This window comes from Carassius auratus, chromosome 21 (genome assembly GCF_003368295.1).
Source record: "Carassius auratus strain Wakin chromosome 21, ASM336829v1, whole genome shotgun sequence".
Classification (NCBI taxonomy): domain Eukaryota; kingdom Metazoa; phylum Chordata; class Actinopteri; order Cypriniformes; family Cyprinidae; genus Carassius; species Carassius auratus.
Genome location: NC_039263.1, coordinates 11,401,352 through 11,426,477, shown reverse-complemented (window position 1 = coordinate 11,426,477; position 25,126 = coordinate 11,401,352). Strand labels below are relative to the sequence as shown.

The following is a 25,126-nucleotide window of genomic DNA, read 5'->3' as shown; positions in this document are numbered from 1 at the left end:
GAAAACTGTGAAAACGAGGACAATTATAACATTAAAAGGTTGACACAGGTATGCATGAAGCAACTGAAAGAATTAACAAAAATATTCCCCACGTCCTGTGAATTTTGAGTGATGGCATTTACCTTACTCCTTAATAGTTTAAAAATAAATATATTTTAATAGCAGACAAGGATCTGAATGAATTACTTGCTCTTTTGCGTCAGCTGGCACATGTCACTATAGCTCATTGGGTTTATGAAGCCAGATTATGAAAGAGGCAAAAGATTGTTCAGTGACCATTTAACTATATCATGACGAAAAGACAGTGTCACTGTTACATAACTACACGAATGGAATTAATAATCTTAACGTATACCTGGTGTCGGTGCAAGATTGTTTATTTTTAACAGACTAACTAAAAATTATTTACGCGCAAAAAAAACTACAACTCCCACGAGCATGCGGATATTACCCATGAGCACTTGCTCCAGTCTTGACGCACATTCCGGTGTCCTTTACATCTTCCTGTTCATTACACATTCGTTTTCAGAGGATCAAGATGTCTGGACTTCTGCGGGGAATTGCTCGTGTCCGCGCCGCCCCGGTTCTGCGGGGATCAGCCATCCCCCAGCGAGCCAACATCACCACGCGCCCCGCCAAAGATGCATTCGGGCCCGTTGTGAGTATCTGTAGAGCGCTGCTCGTTTCCTCTGCAGCTCGTGAAGGGCAGACCATGATCTCCTTGGCATTCACCTTTAGACTCACTGTGATAAACGGAAACACAGCCATACAAGTCCGTTTAGTTTGAGTATAGTTCTAATCCAGGTGTTGACTACGAATAGATCACTTTTGTACTTTCGAATTCGTTTTTGACTTAAGGACTGAAACGTTAGCTAAACCCTTCTCGGCCGATCGCGGCTCAAGTTATATATAGAAGAGGGTCGTGGTGTTTCGACAGGCGATAGATGGGGAACTGAATCTCGATTTTGAAGTTATTTTCAATTCTAATATAAAAAGTAAGAAAAATTTGTGTAATATTTGTTTTAAAGGTCATTCTGTTTATGTTTGAGCTATTTAAGAAACCAGGCATCACAAATAAGCTTCCGCTAAGAAAAATAGTTCATTATTTATGCCGCAGAAATAACCGGTCTGTCAATAATACAATATCGCAACAACAATAATCTACTGTATATCCTCAATATTTCGGTTCATGCCCCACCCCCAGGCACTGATTAGCTTGTATTTATATCATAAGAGACTGTGGGGTAATGGCAGAATATTAAAGCACCTCTATGTTGCCATGAACGGTTAAATTAACCGTTTTTTAGCATCTGCATCTCTAACAGCTCTCTGGTTCTTGTGTCTGTTTTCACAGGAGACAATAGTTGGTCTGACCATGTTTTCTCTTACCATCCTGGGACCATCTGGATGGGTTCTGGCCAACCTGGAAAACTACAAAAAGAAGGATGCTGCTGAGTGATCCACTTGTCATGGACTGAACGCAGTTTGTCTGGTTTTATTGCTTTTACCATGTCGGGACCACCATCTCACAGACCTCCAGCTTACCTAATCATCCTTCCCCCTTTGAGCCACCCTGCTACCTCTCCGTGTGACCATTTACTGTCCTCCAGACACTCTTTACACTGAGCTGTTTGCTCCCTCTTACCAACTGTGTGATGATAACGTAATCATGGGTGATTCAGTTCTCCTAACCTGGAGCTGTTACCGTTGAAATAAACCATTATTTAAATCTTAAATTCTTTGTCTTTTCTATTACTTTTTTTGACTATACTGGAAAAAATTTTTTGCTTTTCAGTAGCTTGTTATATGAGGCAAGGCACCTTAGGTGTCATCTTAAAACATATCACACAAAAATAAATGCATCATACCATTCAATTATTATTTTTTTAAATAAAGGCTAAATAGTTACACATATGAGTGTGAAATAATAGGTTTAGCATTTTAAGTGTTAACTTTAAACAGTAACTCGGAAAGGCTTGTACGTCAAATATAAGATTATTGATAGAATCTTGTACTTAATAATATATTTGGTCTGATAAAAAGTTGCATTTAATTGTCTCCTTTTAATACACATGATTCAGATCAACATATAATTTGGAAAGCATCCCATTAACTGAACAGTGTCACATGGCATCTTTATATAATTAGCATTTTATTAAAATCTATAACATTTTGAATAGTATTTCTCATATACACATACAAATATAACACTTTAGCGTTGTTTCAGAAATATTTGAGAATAATTTAATGGTTAGATGTATTTATTTTAGTTAGATATAATAATTTGTTTTAAGATGACGCTTAGAAAATTATCTATGAGAGTTTGTCACTGGTGACTTGCCCGGTTAGTGAAAAAAAGTTATTCTTAATTATTAACAATTATGTCAAAATGTATACGTACCATCAGCTTGTATGGGCGTAAACTGAACTCGATTCAAAACATGCACATTCACAAAGGCAACCGTTTTTAACACACGTAAAACAAACGGGAGTGATCATCAGGGTATGCAGCAGGTGAAGTATCTTCTCAACCGGAAGTGGGTTCATCTCCAACGGTTCCAATCAATCAGCTGACCGGAAATGACTATACAGCAGGAACATGGCGGAGGAGCAACAGCAGGAGATCTCTCAAAAAGAGGCTGACGGTGAGAATTACTTTACCGCAATTTGGCCAGAAACGTCTTCTGTTTGTATCGGTTTGCACACGCGGATGTTGTTTTGAGCTGAGTGAAGACGTGCATGAGCGGATGAGACGATCAGCTAGCGCTTTGCTAGCCTGCTAACAACAACAACAACAACAGCTGAGAGTTCATTGTTTATGTTTTAAAGCTCTTCGGGGCTTCAGTTTCAGTGTCCAGATCTTTATAATATGATATATAACGTGAAGACCATTAGCGTTATATAAACATTTAATAAAAGAAAATGCGTTTAAAAAACAATGCCCTCTGAAAAGAAATGTAAAAATATCATTATACTCATAATAACAGCAGTAATACTGTTTATGACTAATAATATCAATACAACAAATGTTTTTTTTTGCCCGTTATCAAACTGACAATATTTTACACTCAGTTGTGTTTGTTCTTTGACAGGGCTGAATTGTCTTGCATATGATGAAGCCATTGTTGCACAGCAAGATAAGATTCAACAAGAGGTAATTGAGTAATAATTTTAATAATTTGTATTTTTATAACGTTCTGTGATGCTTTATACACACGTTGATTCTCTAGTTAAAGTATTTCAATATACTCAACAGGTGAAGATTTTGCTTTGGTACAATTCAAAGAAATGTATTAAAACCACGGTTGTTATAATTAAGTAAAACTAAACCCATAACACATTCTATATTTTAAATATTTCATTTGATATTTGTCTAGGAACCATTTATTAATTATCTTGTAAAAATAGAATGAATACAAATTCTATAGACATTTAAAAAAATAAATGAAATCACAAAAGACTAAAGCTTTAAATAAAATGTAAATTACAAAAAAAAGTTTCAAAATGTGAATAAAACTGCAATAGCAGTGTGATACTAAAATGTAATGAGTTGCTGGTATTCATTTTTCAAAAGGTGTGGGAACCATGGTTATTTTTTTTACATTTTAAGCCTCATATGCATTAATTGTATATATGCACATGGTGCTGCTCATTAAGTTACACTCTTTAACCCATCCTGAATGTCATTGTAGATAGCAACCAGTATTCCTCTGGTGTCAGAAAGACAGGTCCTGTCTATACTTAAGCGAGAGTATGCTGACGATGACACTATTTACCAGCAGAAGATAAGAGTAAGTGTACTGTTTCAATAGTGAATAAGTGTTTATGGAATTTTATGCATTAATTATTATTATGCACTTATCTTTTATCTCCGTTATCTAATTGCATACCCTGGAGATAAGAGAGCATATAATGATTATTTATGCACAGATATATTCAAGCAGAGAAATCCCAATCTCTGACTGTTCTTTTTTTCACAAATCAAACTGTTCTGTCAACAGGACTTGCAGAAGAAGTACTCATCTATACGCAAAACACGGCCAGATGGGAACTGTTTCTACAGAGCTTTTGGTTTCTCACATCTGGAGTCTTTACTTGAAGACAGCAAAGAATTACATCGGTAACCACCTGCCATTCAGCTGAATGAACGTTGTTTATTGATTTGGTTGAATAAATGATTCCCTCTCTACAAAACTGGATATTAAAAATTAAATATGAAAGTATGGGGAGAAGATAATGGTCTAAAGTATGGTCTGTAAACTTGAGTACATTCCTCTAAGACTCTGTTTGGTTGTGTTTGCTTGGCAGGTTCAAGGCTATTGCTGCTAAGAGTAAACAGGATCTGGTGAGCCAAGGTTTTACAGAATTCACCATTGAAGATTTTCACAACACAGTAAGTCTTTGGAAGAATATAAACTAAGGCTGATGATACACTGGGCAAATTTTTGAGCAATGTTCCCATCAACGGGTAAGACACGGGTCCCACAACCCTTCTAAAATATCCAGATAGAAGTTTGTTACCCATTCTCAAGGGGAAAGTGCCCAAGCAACATTGCTCAAAAGAAAGTTGCCACGGGTATCATCAGCATAAAACATTTTATTTTATTTTTATTGACAGGTGCATCTCAATAAATTAGAATGTTCTGGAAAAGTTCATTTATTTCAGTGTATCAAGTGTTATTTTATTATTTATGTACTATCATAGTATTAATAAATATTTCAAATTAGTTTTATTTGTATATTTTTAAGTTTTATTGGAATTTTAGTTTGTTTATTTGTAAGTTTGTTTTTGTTACTTGTTTAAATAAACTTTAATTCAGTTTCAGTTTAATTAAATTTAGTACTTAAATTAGTTGGTTGCTAAGGCAACATTCCTAAAGGGAAGGTCGCAATAAACTTTCCATTCCATTGATTTTCATGTATTCTTATGTTCATGCTGAAGAATGAAAATACAGGCTGAGTAATACTTTGCTCTGGTTCACTGTAGTTCAAAATACAGGCTTTTTTTTTTTTGCACAAGCCTGTATTTTCACTCTTATTTTTCAATAATAAATATATATTATTGAATAATAAGAGTGAAAATACAGGCTTGTGCAAAAAAAATATATATATATATAATTTTTTTTTTCTTTTCTTTTTTTGCAATTTGCTGCTTTACAAAGGTCACTGTAGTAAACTCTGACCTAAGAAATTAGTTTTACTTGAAGACATGTGACAATTAGATCTATGTCATGCTGTGACATCTATATAAATTATTTATATATATATATATATATATATATATATATATATATATATATATATATATATATATATATTTATTATTTTTTTTTATCATGGTGAATTTGTAAAAAAAAAAAAAAAAAAAAAAAAAAAAAAGCATTCCACTGATTGTGACATAATATCATCTCTCTTGTAGTGTTCAAAGAAATTTTGTGTGCCAAAAGTCTAGTCTGTATTGAACCTTTTCACATAATCCTTTTTTTCAATTAACTAAAGCAATTTTTAATAGATCTAATGACAACACTGGAAATGTCACATCAGCCCTGTTTGCCTTATTTCTGGTCAGTAATATTAAAAGAGTTTGCTGTACAATGAATTTGCTCTTGTTCACTGTAGTTCATGGACCTGATTGAGACTTGTGATAAGCAACCGTCTGTTAATGAGCTGCTCAGTTCCTTTAACGAGCAGAGCGTGTCAGATTATCTTGTGGTCTATCTGCGGCTGGTGACCTCTGGGTTCCTGCAGAGAGAGGAAGACTTCTTCCAGCACTTCATAGAGGGCGGCCGCACCGTTCGAGAGTTTTGCCAACAGGTGACACTGAACAACGCACCATTTCTGACTCACTTGTGTTGTAATTTTACATCCAGTTCTTGTAGAGTAAGCTGGTCTTTAATGACTTTGCAACATTTTAAACCAACATGTCATTCTGTTTTGGCCAGGAGGTGGAGCCCATGTCCAAAGAGAGTGACCACATTCACATTATAGCTCTGGCTCAGGCTTTAAACGTGTGCATCCAGGTGGAGTACATGGATCGAGGAGAAGGAGGAACAGTCAATCACCACATCTTCCCTGAAGACGGAGAGCCCAAGATTTTCCTCCTCTACCGACCGGGCCATTACGACATCCTGTACAAATAACAGATCTGCTCCTATTGCTGCTAAGGCCTCGTCTGTGTCTGTGCTGTGGGTTTAAATCTAAACTCTAAACCTGTGAAATGTGAACATGAGAGCCGAGCACTCAACTTTGCAATTTCCTGTCAAAACCCCAAAAGACTCTTGAAGAATATTGGAGAATCTGTTAAAACAGGCACTGGACATTGTACAGTTTTCTTTGATTAACCTGCATCTTTGTTTTTTCCCCCCCCCCGTTGTATATACAGTATATGGTTATTTCATTTAGTGTTTTTTTTTTTTGGAAAACTGCCTGTCATTTGTGATAGGAATGGAATTGCTTTACCACGTTTGACTGTATTTGACTTCCATGAGAATAAAAATAACTTGCAGTAGTCATGGTTTTGGACACATTATTGTTTAATGTGTGTATAGATTTTAAAAAAATCCCAAAGGGGCTTTATTTAAATCAAAAATGTCAAACATGCACTGACAAAAACGCACATGGTTCCTCTCACAGCAGACTGATGAAGGATCTCGCCCCAGCACCTCCTTTGGCTGGCAGCACTTCCACAGAATCACAGAATGAAGGAGGGATGAAGACGTTCGGGTCCTCGATTCCCTCCACTAGGTCAAAGAAGCTGCAGAAAGAAGAAATGGGTTAACAAATCTCCTTACATGTTGGTCTTTTGACTTTTAATATGCTTCTAAGACTTTATTGATCCATGCGGGTAATCGAGGTATTAAACATAAAAAGCATGGACAAAACAAATGGGTGGTAGTATGAAATAATTGAGATATCAAAATATTGAGATAAACAAGAAAGAGGTCTCCAATCGGGGTTTACACACTAATATTCAAAACATTTGGGATCATAATTTTTAAATGTTTTTTTTTGAACCTGTGATAATTTTTTTCAGGATTCCTTGATGAATAAAAAGTAAAAAAAAAAACAAAAAAACATTTAATTAAAAAAATAAATCCTTTTATATATATATATATATATATATATATATATATATATATATATATATATATATATATATATATAATATATAATATGTTTTTAATTAAAAAATTATGACGGGCTCCAAAAAAAAACTGAGTGATGATTTCTGAAGGATCATGTGACACTGAAGACTGGAGTAATGGAAGATTAAAATGATTAAATTTAAATTAAAGATTTATAGAATTACAGTTTTTTTATGTATTTTTGATCAAATAAATGGAGCCTTGATGAGTGTAAGAAACCTCTTTAAAAACATTAAGAATCTTACTGATCCCAAACTTTTGAACAGGAGTGTACACACACACACACACACGTACAGATGCCCTCAATTTCAATATAAATGTATAAAATGTTTACTCAGAGACTATTAAGGTTAAGTCTGCATCCGAGAGCCATTCAGTATCCTTGTCATTGAAAAAAAAAAAAAAATTCCCTCCTGCTTGAGGAAATCTTGTACAGCATTCATGAAGCACACATTTTGTGCCTATTATGTGCCTGTTATTCTTTCATGAAGCCGGCCTTGATCAGAGGAAGAGGAAAGGAAATGTAAACACGTGTAATTAGTTAAGAGAGTCACTGTTGCATAATCTCCTGTTGTTGTTCATCAGAATACTACAAATGTGGTTAGATTAAAGATCGCAGACTTGATTCCAGGGTTTAGGGTTTTAATGAAAAGCAGAGTTAAACATGGTTATATTCTCTGTATGGGACAGGCCCGCCTTACTTTGTCTGTTCAGTCTACTTGACTAACCTTGTCATGACGCTTAATTCTCCTTGCTGTGTGAAATCGAGGGTGTAGAGAGGCACACAGCCGAACGCAGTGAAGGTCAGCAGGTAGTGTTCTGCAGAGAAAAAGACCAAGAACATAAGCCAACTAGCAAGGGAAGGGGATTTTATATTGGTATACTCAACCTAAGATGTTAAGCAGCTTATCCACATGTATATAACACTTTACTTTAGGGACCAGTTCTCACTATTAACTAATTTCTTGTTAGCACTATGTCTTACAAAAATATATATCGATTTACAAAACACATATTAATGCCTTATTCTGCATGACCATATTTTAGAGCTCTTAATTCTAGCTCATACTTAAACTTAATAACTACCTTACAATCCACTAATAAGCATTAAATTAGGATTCATTAAGGCAGTTATTATGTAGTTAATATTAGGAATAGAATATATAGATGTAGATGTATAGACCAAAAACAGAAGACAAAATCACATCAGACTATTGCAAAAGTATTTATTTTCCTGCAGTTTTCATCAATTAAAATAAAGCTAAATGACCTTGGTTAAAATGTTCCCATCAGTCTTTAATTATTTCAATAATTCTTTATGTTTAATAGTTTATTATATGAATGGTTATAGTGTGGAAATAGTAGTCTTTAGAAAGTTCAAATAATTGTAACATTTTTACGCTTAATCATGATTAATTGCATTCAAAATATGTTTACATAGTATATGTGTCTACTGTCTACTGTGTACAGTATATATATACACAAATATATGTTGCCCTATATATATTGATTCATTGTTTTCTGTTCTAATTTTTTATAGATTTGTGTTATAGCCAGTGCTGGGTGTTAAAGCCTGACTGAGAATCTTCATGCTGCATAACGGCGCACATTACCTTTCGTTTCCTCCACTGTTCCATTCCAGTTATTGACCAGCAGTCCTTGTTCTGGTAAAGAGCTGCTCCCCAAGACCATTTGATTCAGGAAATGGGCATCATGGGGAACCCCGATATGTCTGAATGGTTCCTTTAAAGCTTTCTTAATGCAAGTTTTGTTGTGGTAGTGGATCTCATAGTTGACTCCCTGTTGAGAAGAGTCAGCAACCCAATGATGAACTTACAAAATTTATATTTTGCTATTTATCCATAAAATGTGGTGCTTTACCTCTTTGAAGAGCAGAAGCCTGTCAACAAAGAAGGTCTGGTTGCCTTCCTTTCCAGCTGCTAGAACTCTGACATTGTGTCCATAGGCATCATAGGAGAATTTCTCAAAAACACGTAAGTGTTGCCCAGGGATGAACTGTGGTGGAGAGAAAGAGAGACAACACTTTCACATAACTTAAATAACAGATAAAAGACAAGCCAAATAGTAATGAAAGTAAAAGTTAACTTTATATTGGTACATTCAGGCCAAAATGGCAAGTTTCTCTGATGAACTTTCTCTATTTCGGACGAAATAGTGTAATATCCTTGTCAAGATGGCCCACTTACCGCAGACAGTGCCCCCTCAAGTAAAGGTGGAGACTCTGGAAGTCAAAAGAGAGTGAAAAGATTTTTTTTTAGACTTCTCAAAGGATCAAAAACAAGCATAGATTCATTTTTCATTCTTTCAACTGCTAAAGCTCTATAAAGTTTACTACAATGTGCTGATAAAAGACGACAGGTAAAGAGGTCTTACTGCAGGGTTCAGGCCTCTGTGCACAGCTGCTGAGGATCAGGCTCAGGCAAACTGGTATCAGAAATAGGATCTTCATTGTTATTGTGGAGTGCTGGCAAACAGGAGCCAAAGCGACTAGCAGCAGTGTTTCCAAGTCCGGCCCTTCTTATATCGTCAGTTCCGGATCATCACTCCATGTTTTCAGTCTCACCGGGCCTTCTGGGTATCTGGCCTGTGCTTCAGTTCAATAGGAGTCTTAAAGGTATTTAAACAACTTAACTGTATGTAATACTTGGAATATCAATCCTAATGTGGGTGCAAAATAGAATGCAAATTGAATATTTTTGAAGTTCCAATATTGAAGAAATACTGCCAGTTGTCCCTGGACATGATGGGTGACAGGTAAAACCTGAACTGGAGTAAATCTCACCTTAGTCACATGATGAAGACTCAGCATATTTGCTTGCCACAGGTCAATGTGCAAGTGCGGGTCATATAATAATTTACTGAGAAAAACAAGATCATCTGATGATATCAAAAACTAAAATACATTTTTGGTGCACTCAGCAAAAACTGACACAATCTGATGATTTTAATTTTCCAAAAAGCATTTATATGCTAAAATAATAATAATAATAAAAACATCCTACATTTTTCTAAGCATGTTTGCTTTTCTCTCTGCGTGGTGCATTCTGTTGGCTTGCTGGTATTGATTTTGGGCTAAACCCAATCCCAGCTAAAACGAGCAAATCATCTTATAAATGTAAAAATTTGTTTTTATTTATTCATTTTTCAACAGGAAACCTGTGTTAACAGCTCTTATTATATGGCTTTCTGAAAGACTTGTTTCTGATTGGTCAATCACAGAAACCAGACATTTGAAGTTTTCTGAATTTCACAGCTGGACCAAAAAAGGTAAAGTAGCAAAGAAAAAAAAAAGAAAAAATTCTTCTTTATGTAACTTAAATACTTGCCAATGTAAATCACATTCTGACTGCTGTCCATCGGAAGTTTCCTGGGGTTAAGTAAGGGCGAATCCAGCCTCAGCATGTTGAACACATTTTAGTGACTGCACAGGGCCACATCAAAGAAAACACTTAAAGCTTAAGTGCTTCATTTATAGAGTTCTCGTGTTCTCATGCACACACCTTTCCCTTTGACATACAGATGTATACAGTCTGGATTACTGTTTTGATTACTTTTTTACTGCAGTCAAAGTACGACAAACAATTCATCTGTCAGGAGATCCATGCAACACACATGACCTTCGATGTGGCTTCTTTGATCACAGAAGCTGTAGACGGTTACTCATTGTTGGGATCAAGAATAAACACATAGTAAGTTGAACATAATTTCGTGTGATATTTTATTTCATTCAATCTTTTGCATTAAATGGCCTGTAATTACGGTTTATCTGAATTCTTGGCAGGATCAAAGCATTATATTCAGGGTTTTGAGGCTGGAGACACCAAACTGGTGATTTAGCACAGGTGAATCCCACACATTTTCATTCACATACCGTTTTATAATCATAGACCTTTGAAGTCGCAGTACAGTACATGCTGTTGACTCACTAGTGAGTAAGATCCAGGGGTGGACGAAGTACACAAATCAAGTACTTGAGTAAAAGTACAGATACGTCTAATAATATATTTCTCCAGTAAAAGTACTCCTTTTGAAAATTTTACTTGAGTGAATATACAAAAGTACTCAATTTTTATGTACTTAAGTAAAAAAGTACTGATAGATAGATTTATTTTGCAATTTTATATAGCCTACTTAATTTCATTATTTATGAGCACATATTTTTTTTTAAATCCTACTGCTCAAAATACCTGGAATTTTCTCAAAATAACCAATATATGGAGTCGAAATATATTTTTGTTGTTGATCTGGACTTCGCTCCAGAATCACATTTGACCATCAGATTTTCACCAGTAAAAAAAAAAAATGTTTTAAAAAAATGTTTTAAAATGTGTTGTTTTGCAGAACATCACAGTTATATTTGACACGAGAATAAGTCCTGAAGTAAGGAAGAACATTTTAAGGGAAATATAATTTTATTTTCATAATGATTTTTTTCTCCTCAAACCTTGTCTGTGGTGTTAAAACACCCCTGGCCAAATGCCCCCAGAGGACATCACTTCCACTTTGATAATCACTGTAGTTACCAGGTTCTGAACATCACATCCCTTCTTTTCCCCCCAGATGTAATCTATCTAGGTGGTTGAATAAAAATATTTGGACTTTATATCTAAAAGTTACCTCAACTTGTTAGCTTGTTAGCTAGACAGTTAGCATCAGTTACCAATATTTACTTATTTTCAGTATACTGTTAACATTAGACTTCTGCATGTAATTGAGCCCAGTGCATTATGGGCATTGAAGTTTTCCCCATAATTTCTTTTGGTCACTGCCCATTTTTTCTAGTCATGTAGCACCAATTTAAAAAAACAAACAAATGCATTTCTACTGCATGAATATCCAATTTTTATTCAAACCCCATATTAAATTGTCAGGGAGTGAATTATCCCTGTAAAGCCTGAAAATACCAGCATGACTTTATTTCTTACATGGAAGATGATATGACTGTAAAATGTCCTTTTTATCTCCATACATTAAAAATCAATGGTAAATGGGCAAAACTGTTCGGTTACCAACATTCTTCAAAATATATTATTTTGTGTTCCATAGAAGACAGAAAAATCATACAGGGTGGGACCACATGTGGTAAAAAGAATACATTTTCATTTTTTGGTGAACAGTCCCTTTAAATGAGTTCTTGAAATGTAAAATGGCAGTAAAAGTGCCAAGTAAATGGTTCCTTTAAGGTGGGACTCCTTTACAAGAAGGAGGAGGACTGTAATTCCAGTGCATGGAATGTGCAAAACTCAGCTCCAAGTAAATGGCAAAGAGGACTGTAATACCTGGATGAAGTTGCCTGCATTCTTTTCAATTGTAACTCTATGACAACTGAGTTTTAGCGTGGTAATATACATGGCAATGTTAACGTGCTTGGTCTTGGTGAAATAGATCTGCTATGCAGAGCAAGTACAGAGACTTCCACAGACATTCTCCGGTGAGCATGCAAGAAATACTGCTGCTGCACATATAGCATTTCAGAAATAACCCCTATATCTAGCATACATGATTCAAACATAGCAGATCTATACAGGTGGAGCTGGGGAAGGTGGAGGATTTCTGAAGTGTGTTGAAATTTCTACAGCAAGCAATAGCAAATATTTCCAATGTTGAGCAGCAAGATCATTGGCTGCCGATGCGAAAGAAAACAATCATCTGAGCCATGTAAATAATGACTGAGTTAGAACCGATGGGCCTGTCCCATCTAGAGTTTCATGACAGAACTTTGCATTTCATTTAACATATTTAATTATTTAATTGAATTATATTTGACAGCAGCATACCTATATTAAACTCAATACACAACTAGTGCCACTAGTGGTGAAAAATGACATAATTTGACCAGCGAATAACCTAGCATATTCAGTATGCGGGATGATCTAAATAACAGTTGTGCTGCATTTGGCTCGGTCGTCAGCGTGTTGAAATAACCTGTTTATTGAGTGATTGATGTGTGCATTGCTTCATCACAGAGACACATGTGAACCATCAGATGCTGCACATCACATTTTCACATCCACTCTCCGCCAGACTCCATCAGAGACCATTTTGTTCTGCCATGAATCTGTTGAAAACGTTGAAGCAAAAAGCTGTTGAAGCAGATCATCTGAAGCTCAGGCTGAAGATCCTGAAGATCAGGAGCAGAGATCATGCCTCCCAACTCGTACTACACAGAAAAACAAAGTACTTTCATACGCAGCATCTGTGTTGTGTTTGGAGTGTAGACTCTATTCAGCCTTTGTGTCATGATGAAGAGCAGCACAGGCAATTAAACATGTAGAGATAGTAAACCAGCCCTCACGTGTTGTTGTTCACTAATGACCATTAGGGATTTTTGAGCGGAAACATGCATCATCCTGTCATGTTTTCTTTGCCTTGCAATCAGAGAGCGTATTTATGACAGTTCACGTGTGGGAAAGTTAACAGAGTGTAATTAAGACGCACATCTTGAAGTCGGTGGGAAAGCGGTGTTTTTAAACCACTGGAAGTTTCCAGCTGTCTAAGCAGAAGATTGATTTCAGAGACACACCTGCTTCTCAGGATCGGATGGTCTCAGAAGACAAGTTAATGACTAATAAGAGTGTCCATTATAAAGAAAGGGAAATGCTATTAAAACTCATTTACAAGTTCTTAGAAATGGACTTGTTGTATTCATGTTGGCTTTATGGTTTTGAAAAAAACATTTTCTAATAAAGTTTAACCTAATGATTCTAAAATATCATGTGGTGAATATTGTGTACACATCTTTATCATTTTTTTTATTTTCTTAATCAGTTTTAACGTGTATTTTTCAATACAACATTTCTATTTTATTTTTATGTGAACTACATGATATTTTACATTCTGAACTTGTCTGGCCTTGTCATAAAAGTCAATGCATCTGGTATATTTTGCATTAAAATATTTTTCTCAAATTATATAATACAGTTTTATTTTGAGGCTTTTTTTTTAAATTATTATATTGCATTTTTATTCAATATATTTTTCTAATATAAAAAACCGAGCGTCAACCAGATCATAGTGTCCCTAAGAAAACCAACAGTGTCAGCCAACAGGAGGACGTGTGTGTGGTCTTTGCTCTTCACATGCACTGAGGTGTGTCTTCTTATTATTCTGAGCTCAGGTTAGAAAGAAGTTGGCAAGTCCGGTTCACAGATTTTGTTGACCTCAGTCTGTTTTGGAGGCATCGTGTCTCTGCATGTTACAACATTAACGTTGAGATACCTTGACAGATGATGGAGTATTTATTTCCTTGTAGACTTTCTCCTCATTTAATGTTATTGGATGTTATCTTCATGTCTTTTTTATGTCAAGTCTAGTCACGTTAACTTTGTGTTTCCAGTTCTGGATCGATAGTATCAAGTTGTCAGGTTGTGAAAGCTTTATCTAACTCAGTAGTGGTGCATATGCATGTATAGCAGGATCTTGTTTTCACAGAGAAATATGTTTGCTGGTCTTATCTGGTTATGGTGGTCTATTTAAAGGCTTTAGAGGGCACCTAAGTGGAGTACACTTTTAAGTATATGTTCTGTTTGTTTAATGCATGACACAAGCTTATTAAAACAATGATTCAAAATGTACTTTTAAATAAAAAAAAAAACTTTGAAGAGAGATAGAGTTGACGGTAGCCATTGACTTCTATAGTGTGGGAAAAAATACAATGGAAGTCAGTGGCTCCCATCAACTGTCTGGTTACACACATTCTTCTGTGTTCAACTGAGGAAAGAAACTCATACAGGTTTGGAACAACATTACTGGTGAGTAAGTGATGGCAGATTTGATGTTTTGGGGAGAACTGAAAGTGTTTTAAAAAATATGCTTTTAAGATAAGTGCACTTCTTTTTTCACAAAACCTTAAAGTGGATTGAGCTGTTATTTATGTCACTATCAAATTGATCAGGAATGTTTGTACATGTGCATTTAACAAAGCACTTTAGCTCAGAATGACATTAAAAGTTGAGCTGTTTTGATTATGATGTTGGATTTAATTTGAGATTTCACTTGATTTTACAGCCTCTTGCAACATGACGTACATTCTGCTAAACTACAATGACATTTTAGTGTTGATTCAGTTTATTCTTGTCATAAATTCATGAATGAAATCTAAACATATTCCTCAACTCTACATCGCCATGCATATTGGGAAGTCAATTTGCCAGTCAATGTGTCTGAAACGTTTTGGTGCGGTGTCTGAAATTAATGAGATCATTCTTTGGCTATCCAGCTTTTGGCAATCAGTAGATGGGAAAAGACAATGATGCCAAATCATCTGGGAAATGATTAGCACATTTTGAAGGTGAGGCAACATTTGGAAAGTTTGAGACCCAAACGCCTTTCATATCAGGTTATCATCTGGAGACTAATATTCCCTTTTCCACACCTTCATCTTAAAATCAGAGCTCACCAGAGAAGAGAAAACCACAATGGCACTGTTCCAAACATGCACAGTCTGTTCTTCCACTCCTTTGAATGATTAGACATCACGTCAAACTTCCCTTGTAGTGGATGAACCACATCACTCCCTTAAATAAAACTCAGAGGCAATCCGTTTATCATTATGATTTATACCTTTTTCCCTGACGTGAATGAATAAAGAATGGAGCTCATGCCAACAACGGTCTATTTCAATGATTCACTGTCCATTCAGGTAGTGAGAGACGTTCCCAAGGACATACAACCAGATTTTCAGTGTTGCTGCTTCTATGACGGAGGAAAGACAGATATGTATCGAATTTGATAACTGCCTTTGGCTCTAGAAACAAGGTGATATATTTCCTCCAGTCCATATACATCATTCTGTTTTTCCAGTGTTCACCCAGAATGCACTAAAACCAAAGACTCTCGTGACAATTCATATAAGATTTGCTACACTAGTGGCAATAAAAGTATGTTTTAGTATGATCTGCTCACACCCTGCTGAAGATTTGGGCTTGCAAACGAATACATTTTCATTCAGACCGTATGAGTTCATGCCCACTCATATTATCAAAAATTCGTATAATTTCAGGTTCTACTTCAACTAAAACGCCAGCTTCAGCACTTTAGCCAAAATAAGGAGACCAGAAACCACCTTAAAGCTGCAGTGAAAATATATTTGTTAACATATTTGTTAAACCTGTCATTATGTCCTGACAGTAGAATATGAGACAGATAATCTGTGAAAAAAATCAAGCTCCTCTGGCTCCTCCCAGTGGTCCTACTGCCATTTGCAGTTACAGACCGCTCCCGGTAAGAAATCAACCAATCAGAGCTGCGGTCCGTAACTTTGTTTGTGTTCAAAATGTAGAAAAATTTATATAATAAGCGAGAACACCATGAATCCATTTTCCAAACCGTGTTTTTAGCTTGTCCTGAATCACTAGGGTGCACCTATAATAAGTGTTTATATTCGGACTATTTTAGATTGCTTTGGGGGTACCGCGGCGGAGTAACCCAGTACCTTTGTGATTCTTCATAGACATAAACAGAGATAAGTAGTTCCGGCTACGATGTTCTTCCGCAAGACGCAAGCAGTTCTGTTTATTAACCGCTAGAGCGTCAAACGTTACCTACCGCAGCTTTAACAGGCCTGTTCACACCAAAACAACTGTTTCCCAAAAGAAATATACTTTTATCCGATCAGATCAATCCTAAAAATGCGGCAGAATGTTGTTGTTTTATGGAAGAGCACCAGCTTTGGGCATGTAGCTTATAGCAAAGTAAAAGACAGCTTTAATGTCATGCAAAATTTTGAATTAAATGAACTTATTAAAATGAATATGATCCTACAAAATTCTTCTGACGAAGATTTGTGTGTGAGGCCTTTATGCTGGTTTAAGCGTTTTTTTTCTTTTTTTTTCTTTTTTAAAGCAGGGTCACCACACATGCTCAGAAACTACAGACATAATGTGCCAAATTAATCTGAATTGTGCAAAAGTCCCTTCCAGGATATCTGTAACATATCACTTTCTTAATACCTGCCAAATAATGGATGCAGTGAGCTTTTAAACTAAACTCTTCGCATAAGAAAAATACTAGCTGAACTCTAGATCAGGTTTTTAGACTATAGTCTCAAGGCATTATCACTTTTATGAATAACTGAAGTAATCGAGTTTAGAAAAATATGGCGTTTCAGATGCTACTCAATACTATACTGCTTTCATAACTACACATATATGACGGTCAGAGATAACATACTCGTTTTACTGCATTTGCCCAGTAGAACCAGGCAAGTAATTACTTCTTAAACTTGTAAGCGTGAAACTTAAAACAGGTAGGCCGCAGTCCACCTACAATTAAGTTACCATGGAACGGTATGTTCAAGTTTACTTGGCAGCTCCTCAACAATATAGTGAGGCATATGTTTCATGTTTAGGCATGTCTGGATTGACCAAAGAGTGCAGAAACACATAAAACTGAGAGCTGATCAGGGTCATCGAGTGGAAAGCACAGTGTTGGCGATGATGGGCCCCAGATGAATGTCTTGGAAATGTCTCACAAGACACAAAGATTCGCCTCTTCGACAGTGAAACTCAGATGTGTGCAGCTGGAGGAACAAACTGTTGTGAGAGAGCCATTCTGACCTTGTTTCTCACCCTCCTCCGTCTGTCCGTGCCTTAATGTCACACACATAAGGTAATAATAACATAAGGTAATAATAATTAATTAATCGCACATTGTTTCACCCCGAAAAGGGAGCCACAGACAAGGGCATGCACTTTGCTTCCTCTGGCCCATATATATATATATATATATATATGTATGTATATAAAACATAAATGCTAAAACTGGTTGCATGGCTTTATTTGCCTTTTTCAATTTCGAACGTGAATATGCGAGACTTATGATTTATCAGCTGCGCAGGTAAACAAGAACAACAAAGTGCAATAAATGGTTAAAATACTTGCTCAACAAACTAGTCTACAATTACTAAGTTAATAAAACAATATACCAAACACCATTGTGCAACTTTAAGCAGCATAACTCACGGTTTTATAAAGATAAAATACCTGAGCTGACTGACTCCGGAAGCCTCACACATTCGATGTTAAAATATCCACGACCGCTTAACGCTAAATATAAAGTGAATAAATGATGTGTAACAGCTTAAGTATTTACATAGCATCCGAAATTACACTTTTGTGCGAGCACTAAACATCTACGTGAGCACGTGTACATTTTATATTAATGACGATTTTAAAAACCTCTAGGAAGCTTTCATTACGTTAATTGTTAAAATCAAACATTTAGCCTAAATAGTACATAAATAGAAAATAGTATTTTATAGTATTTTAACTAGCCTATTAAAAAATAATAATACTTCTTAACCCTTTAACGGTCACCCCATCCCGTATACGTGACGCCTATTTTACCTCTCTATATTACAATTAAATCTAATCTAATCTTGACAAACTATATATCGTTGGAAAGGTCTATGACTCCCAAATATTTATTTTACCAATTTTTTTTGTTAAAAATGATGTAGGAAAAGTAATAGATTAATTCATGACAAGAGAGCACCCTCAAAAACGTACATTATAACAGGAGATTTGACCTTTGTTTAAAAAAAAAAAAGACTTCTTCATTGCCTTTTTACACATTTTAGAAATCATCAGAAATTATATATCAACTGAAATCTTAAAATCTCCATTTTTAAATTCAAACATTGCATTACCATGTAAATGGTACATCAAAATCATGTAACAAAATGTTTTCAGTCATGAATTATAAAAATTGAGGTTTGTATCATGCACATTCAAGTCTATATTCAAAAATGTGAGTGACAGTTAAATTTGCAACAGAAAACTAGGTGCACACTGTCTAATAACCTCACAGAGAACGAGTCTCTTCCCAGCATTTCCGGTTCTGTGTCTGACTTTCACCGTGGGTTTGTTCACTGAGCTGTAAAAATCTCTAGCCACACAGATGAGACAGGCAACAGGTCAGATATGGGCATGTGTCAAAATGATATCAAGAAAGATTTATTTTCTCATATGAACAGGTGTTTTCATTTTATTTTTACAATCTATGACAGTCGTGTGTATTTGTCTCACTTTTTTAAATCCTCTAGCATTTTCCAAGAATGAACATGGTGGGGGGAAATATTCCTTTTTTTATTGCTGAATGTAAAAAATGTAAATAAAATACACTTCCACTGACTTGGAGGGGGCGGGGTGGGGGTAGGGGGATCTGCTGCTTATACCATGCACCCATCTAACCTTGACCACAAGGACATGCAGAGGTGAGGTGTTTAGACGTTTCAAGCAGGGGGAAATTAAATAGAAATAAACTGGCAGGACATAACTGTTGAGTAGCGATATCACATTTAAACTAACTAGAGCACTGTCTTTTTGGCATTTCTCAAACATACAAATAAGACCCAAAACTTAAGGAAGAAAGGAAGGGGGTCGAAATAATTTCTGCCCAAACTTCAAACAAAACATCTCTTAAAAAAACAAAACAAAAAAAACAACGATATTCCATCGTACTGTCATAACACTGCATTACACCCATTTTATCAGGACTTGTACATTGGTTTTTTCACCAAAATAATCACAACTCATCTCTTTTTCTTATAGAAGAAGTGCATGAAAACATTTATCACGTATCTGTCCAGTTCTAATCTTCCTCCGTTATATTTGGTGTTGATTTTCTTCGCAGAGACCAACTGACTTCACCTCCCTGAACATATTATTCTTTACATCTTTACAACAAGGAGGCAAGCTGATGCTGACTGTGGACACTCGTTGCAGAAGGTGAAGAGTTAAAACAGCTGATTTTAGTACACTTCATCTCAAACTTATCAGTACTGACCATTTCTCAGTGTAGGAGTATTTTCATCCAAACGGAGTCATTCAGTGCAGCTGTTTCTGGATGGGGCCAGTGAGTGCTTCAAAATGGACATGGACTTACATATGAAGAAGAGTGATAAACTGATGGTATAGCATTCAATCTAAACTAATAATAATAATAATAATAATGACCTGCACTATTTGATGTCTTAGAGTAACTACAAATATATTAAATAATTATGAAATATGTGGAGCTAATGAAAAACACTGACTTAAAGTTAAACAACAACAGGAAACAAGTAGTCTCCACATTACACACACAAAAATGTAATGCACTGGAACACAAGTAGAATATAACGTTTGCATATTTTGGTATTTTAATGACCCCTAATCATTTTCACAGCTATTTGTCTTGTCATTTGAGACTGTTTTTGTGTGTATGTGACTGGGTGTTCGGCACAGGCACTTTTCATGCTGTTCACACAGGACACATTCGGACACTGAAATCAGCTCAATCCTGCACAGAATTGAATAAAGTATCATACCCAACCCATAAACTGTTGTTAAATATAAACATGCTCATCACACCCTCACATTCATTTGATTGGTCCGTTATATTTCTATTTTTCACTGGTAACTCATCCACTCTTCTGCATGCCAGTTCAACTTGACATGGCGTCTGAAAATGGGATATTTATGTGGGGAAAAAAAGAAAAGAAAAAAAGTGCAATTATACTGCAATAATATTTCAAATGTATTATAAATACTAGAATAAATTATATATATATATATATGTGTGTGTGTGTGTGTGTGCATCTCTGCTATGCTATTTGTTTCTTTATACACCATATTCCAAGGTTTGGGCCTTTATGATCCCAAGTCAGAAATATCGAATAGGAATATCCAGCATCTGAATGGAATGCATCAAACAAAGCTACAGTTGAAAAACTACACAAACGTGTCCTGTGTGAACGGTCTCTTTACTCTCCCTGTCCCAAAGTACCGGGACCAATTGGTGAAGCGGACACATCCATCAGCCTGGTGTCAGTCTCTCTTCAGTCCTGCGCTAGAGGAAGATGTGCAGTGGAGTGAGGTCCTGAGACGCTGCGAGGCCTTCCATCCCTCCCGTCTATCTCTCCACTGGCCGCTCTAACTGGATGGATGTGCTGATAATGAGGGCGATCCGACTGAGTAACGGGAAAGTGGGTTGAGTGGGAGAGACTATATGTTCTTTATTTCTTTGTTATCTGTCAAAAGCTATTAGCACTGACAGCTCGGCTCAAGGCCCCCTCACATTGGACCTACAATCCCCCTTTGGAAAGTGAAGGCTTCTGTGTGACAAACCTCAAGGTGCGGTCACATTAGCGAAAATTGAAGGGGAAAACTCACCGCTCACACAGGAGTCACTTTCAAACCAAACGGTTTTCTTTTGGTCAATGCAGCTAACCAACCTCACCTGGAATTCACATTGAAATCACTGGATTTCGCCCACGAAAATTCGCCCGAACAATGGTAGATGTGACCGCACCTTTACCCTGTAGGGATGCAAAGCAAGTCAAGGCGGTGCATCTGTAAGACAACGTCAAGTGCCCACATGCGCAAGTCTACACAACAGCAGCATATTTCTCAGAGCCACAGTCATTTCGAGGCCTCTCGCATTTGGTCGTTCGCATTCACACACAATCACACTCGCACCTTTTTTTTTCCCCCAAACCCCCGATTGCATTTGTCATCGATTTTCCTGTTGGCAAAGCAACATGATCATAAAACATCTCCGTGGATCAAATTCATGTAAACATACACCTTATGTTAGAGTGGTTTATATTGCATGACGGTGGGAAGGGGGGGATGTCACAGTTCAAATGGGGGTCAGCTCCCAAAAGAACACAACCTGGAAAGGAAAGTAAGGAAAAAAAAAGGCCAAAAAGAGACAACAAAAGAGTAAACGAGTATAAAAAATGAGGCGTCCGTATAAGAAAGGCTACAAAAAACTCCACTGGCCCTCTGGCCCTCAGCATACAGCAAAAGGCACCACAATATTACTCTATTTTTTTTTTTTTTTTTTTTTTAAGTTGTGAAAAAATTGGCACATCTTTTTTTTTTTATGCTGTAAATCAAAATGTACATATAAATAGAGTTTTCCCTATAAAAAAAGTCTTTGCTGTTAACTAGTAGACAACTTTTGCTAAAATGAAAATAAATATTTCATTTGTTTATAATATCTGTCAGTTATATAAAATAAAAATATTTCTTATAGGTGCATGTCTATAGTAGATCGGGTTTTTGTGGATAGGTGGTGGTCTCTCTAGTGGGGTGCATTGTCCAGTTTGGAGCGCGAGTGCGTCAGTCTGGTCTGTGTGTTGGGGCGTGGCCCGTGCCGCCCCCTCTGGGCGTGAGAAGTCTGCGTGTCGGGCACGGGCCTGTAGAGGGTGACGGGCTCGCCGGCGTTCATGTTCTGCATACTGAGGAAGGGCGTGCTCTCACCTTCCTCCTCCTCCGAGTCACTGTCTGACAGGCAGCTGCGCGAGCCTAAGTCCCGGGAGGGCTGGTAGCCGCGTGGCGCCACATGGCCGTTGAGTCTGGACCTGTGCCAGTGCCGACTGCTTCTCTTTGGTTGCTCCATCGAGGAGAGGTACTCCTGGGTGCTCTCGTACTCTTCTTCCTGAGCCAGCCGGTAGGGGCTGGATGGAAGGCTGCCGGTGCTGTCTCGCAGGTAGCTGCCGCGCTGCTGCTGCCGGTAGGGCTCGTGGACCCGGGCCTCGTGCAGGGGCACCTGGTAGCGCCGCAGCAGAGGCTGGTCCTCCTCCGGCGGGTAAGGGGCATGGATGGCAGGCGGCAGAGACATGGCGTGGCTGGCGTTGGGAGACGTGATCTGGAAGGTAGGCACCTGTGGGGGCAGTGAGTAATGGAAGTCCACCGGAGACAGACGAGCCGGAGTGGTCAGCGCCGACACGTACCTGTGCAGAGAGAAGGACAGGGAGAGAGAGACAGCAGAGAGAGGAAGAAGGGCGAGCAAGAGCAGGAGAGAAGAAAGTTGTGTGGAACAGATACACACGTCAGTAAAACGTCTCAAGTACACATACTTTAAAAGTGAAGGGACCCACCACCGCATTCAGAGGTTCTCAAATTTTTCGGGTCATCCACATAACAGAATGAAACCATTCACTTTAGAATCTCAGAGGTGGCAAATCATGGAGACATGGAGATCACTGTATATCCAGGTTGGATCGATCATTTTTTTTATTTTTTTTATTTTTATACATGTAATAATTATAACACGCTACCATTTTACCATTTTATCAAAGTCTCTCATGCTTACCAGGTCAGCATTTATTTAATCAAAAATAGAGTAAAACTTTAAAATTGTATAATTACAACGTAAGATAACCATTTACTATTTAAAAAAAAAAAAAAAAAAATATATATATATATATATATATATATAACTTATTATTATTATTATTATTTTTTTTTTTTAGAAAAATGTTTAACGTCTGTACTTACACTTTTGTTCACAATAATGCATCTTTGTTGAATAAATATATGAATTTCTATGGTAATGTTAATATACAGAATATATTATACATTTTAAATAATATAATGTAATATTTCATATATTAAGCTGAAAATAAAAAGCTTTTAAAATAAACGTGCTAAAAGAAATAAATAAATACAATACATTATTTTTTGTGCTTCTGACCACACATGGGTGACCTCAAGCTTGAGAACCTCTTCACATTCTACATTCATGGAGAACCTGGAATTTTAAGCCTGGAAAAGTCAAGAAAATCCTTTGAGTATATTTTAGTTATACAAAAATTCTGTTAAAATCCTTACTGCATCATGGATAATTAATGAATATCAACTGGTCTAAAGGTGTGGGATCCCTGTTCTGTGTCTGCTGTCCGTATGCAGTGTTCCTGCCTTGTACTTTTACAGTACTGTATCAGTTTGCGCCCACCTTGCTATGGCACTAGAAAAAGGATAGTATGTGCACTAAGACATGGCGGCAGAAAGCTCAATAGCAAACGACAGCAGACGTACACATTACAGGAACAAATGAGGCCACGTCAAACCTCCCAGTCTTGGCTTAGCATCGTTACTGCAGCATGCTACCAGATGGATGACAACGCTTGCCTTACGAGTTCCCTTCCATTAGCGTTAATCATGCTGCACTTAATCATGTATGAGGGTAATTTTCCTTGATGCCTTTGACAGAAAAAAAACCCCTCTCTATGTGTGCTTGTTCCTTTGGCCTGTGCTGTGTGAGTTAAAGTGAGTGTGCCCTGAGAGAGGAGGCCACAGACAAACTGGAGCAGATAAATTAACACCGGCTGCTCTGTCACAGATTTGCAAAGCCTGAGGGCAGATAGCCGTATGCACAACAGCTCAGCCAGCTGCAGAGCAGGAGAGAAGGTAGAGACAGGGCAGAACACCAGAGACCTGTTTCACCCCTGAGATAACGTGTTGTTCTGCTCTTGTTGACTTAATGAACCCCTCACGGTATAAATTCTCCCGTTTTGGCCCCTGCATGGTGGCGTGGGCGTTTCGCAGGCAAGAGATAACTGTAAATACAGCTGGCCATGGGCTAAAATCTCTCTGCCTTGATACAAATACTGTGTATCTGGAGCAGCGAAGCTTTGCTTGACCCCGACTCCCTCTCTGACAGCTGGGCCAGAGCATCTGCACGATTTGCGCAATGAGTTTTATGGTTATATTCTTCACAGTATGCAGTGTACAATTTATACAATGACTTTTGAGGGGTCAGCTTTCTTATTTCTTATGCTGACATAGTACATGTAACTATATATATATATATATTGCTATATATGTGTTGCATGGGCTGTTAAATTGTCTTTGGGGTTAAGGTTTTAATTACAATTTTAAATCAAATGTATGCATTTAGCAGAAGCTTTATCCAAAGCGACTTACAGTGCATTCAGGCTATCAATTTTTACCTATGTTGTGTTCCCGGGGAATCGAATGACCAACCTTGCGCTTGATACACAATGCTCTACCAATTGAGCTACAGGAACACTATTAATTAGAGGGGTTGGAGCACCCTCAACCCTTCCTGTAATGGTACGTGCTGTGAATATCTGCTATTGAATCTTTCATGCCACCCATGCCAGTCCCCAGGGGTAAAAGAGACTGTGCAGTGAAGCGGAGAAGAGTCTTGCTGCACACACTAAAATA

General features: G+C 37.0%; 4 protein-coding genes across 12 annotated transcripts in view; 2 read left to right on the top strand and 2 right to left on the bottom strand.

Moving 5' to 3' along the window:
• Window positions 1-491: 491 nt before the first annotated feature.
• cox8a (cytochrome c oxidase subunit 8A) lies at window positions 492-1,736 on the top strand. The gene is made up of 2 exons (XM_026195932.1): window positions 492-658; window positions 1,355-1,736. The coding sequence occupies exons 1-2, from the start codon at window positions 539-541 to the stop codon at window positions 1,457-1,459; spliced, it is 225 nt and encodes a 74-aa protein (XP_026051717.1). The 5' UTR covers window positions 492-538; the 3' UTR covers window positions 1,460-1,736.
• A 768-nt stretch (window positions 1,737-2,504) lies between these two features.
• Window positions 2,505-6,508, top strand: otub1a (OTU deubiquitinase, ubiquitin aldehyde binding 1a). The gene is made up of 7 exons (XM_026195930.1): window positions 2,505-2,645; window positions 3,093-3,154; window positions 3,693-3,791; window positions 4,002-4,120; window positions 4,309-4,393; window positions 5,620-5,814; window positions 5,943-6,508. The coding sequence occupies exons 1-7, from the start codon at window positions 2,600-2,602 to the stop codon at window positions 6,138-6,140; spliced, it is 804 nt and encodes a 267-aa protein (XP_026051715.1). The 5' UTR covers window positions 2,505-2,599; the 3' UTR covers window positions 6,141-6,508.
• A 7-nt stretch (window positions 6,509-6,515) lies between these two features.
• LOC113038483 (ependymin-like) lies at window positions 6,516-9,696 on the bottom strand. Its single transcript, XM_026195931.1, has 6 exons — window positions 9,540-9,696; window positions 9,353-9,387; window positions 9,027-9,161; window positions 8,759-8,945; window positions 7,874-7,964; window positions 6,516-6,754 (listed from the first exon to the last, which is right to left on the bottom strand). Exons 1-6 carry the CDS (start codon window positions 9,613-9,615, stop codon window positions 6,628-6,630), a joined length of 651 nt encoding a protein of 216 aa, XP_026051716.1. The 5' UTR covers window positions 9,616-9,696; the 3' UTR covers window positions 6,516-6,627.
• Window positions 9,697-21,734: 12,038 nt separating this feature from the next.
• nrg2a (neuregulin 2a) overlaps window positions 21,735-25,126 on the bottom strand; it is a 91,700-nt gene continuing 88,308 nt past the window's right edge. For all 9 annotated transcript variants that reach the window (XM_026195924.1, XM_026195923.1, XM_026195916.1 and 6 more), the window contains one exon: window positions 21,735-22,887. In XM_026195924.1, coding sequence (XP_026051709.1) covers window positions 22,236-22,887 — 652 coding nt within the window. In that variant the 3' untranslated portion in view covers window positions 21,735-22,235. The remainder of the gene's footprint in view (window positions 22,888-25,126) is intronic.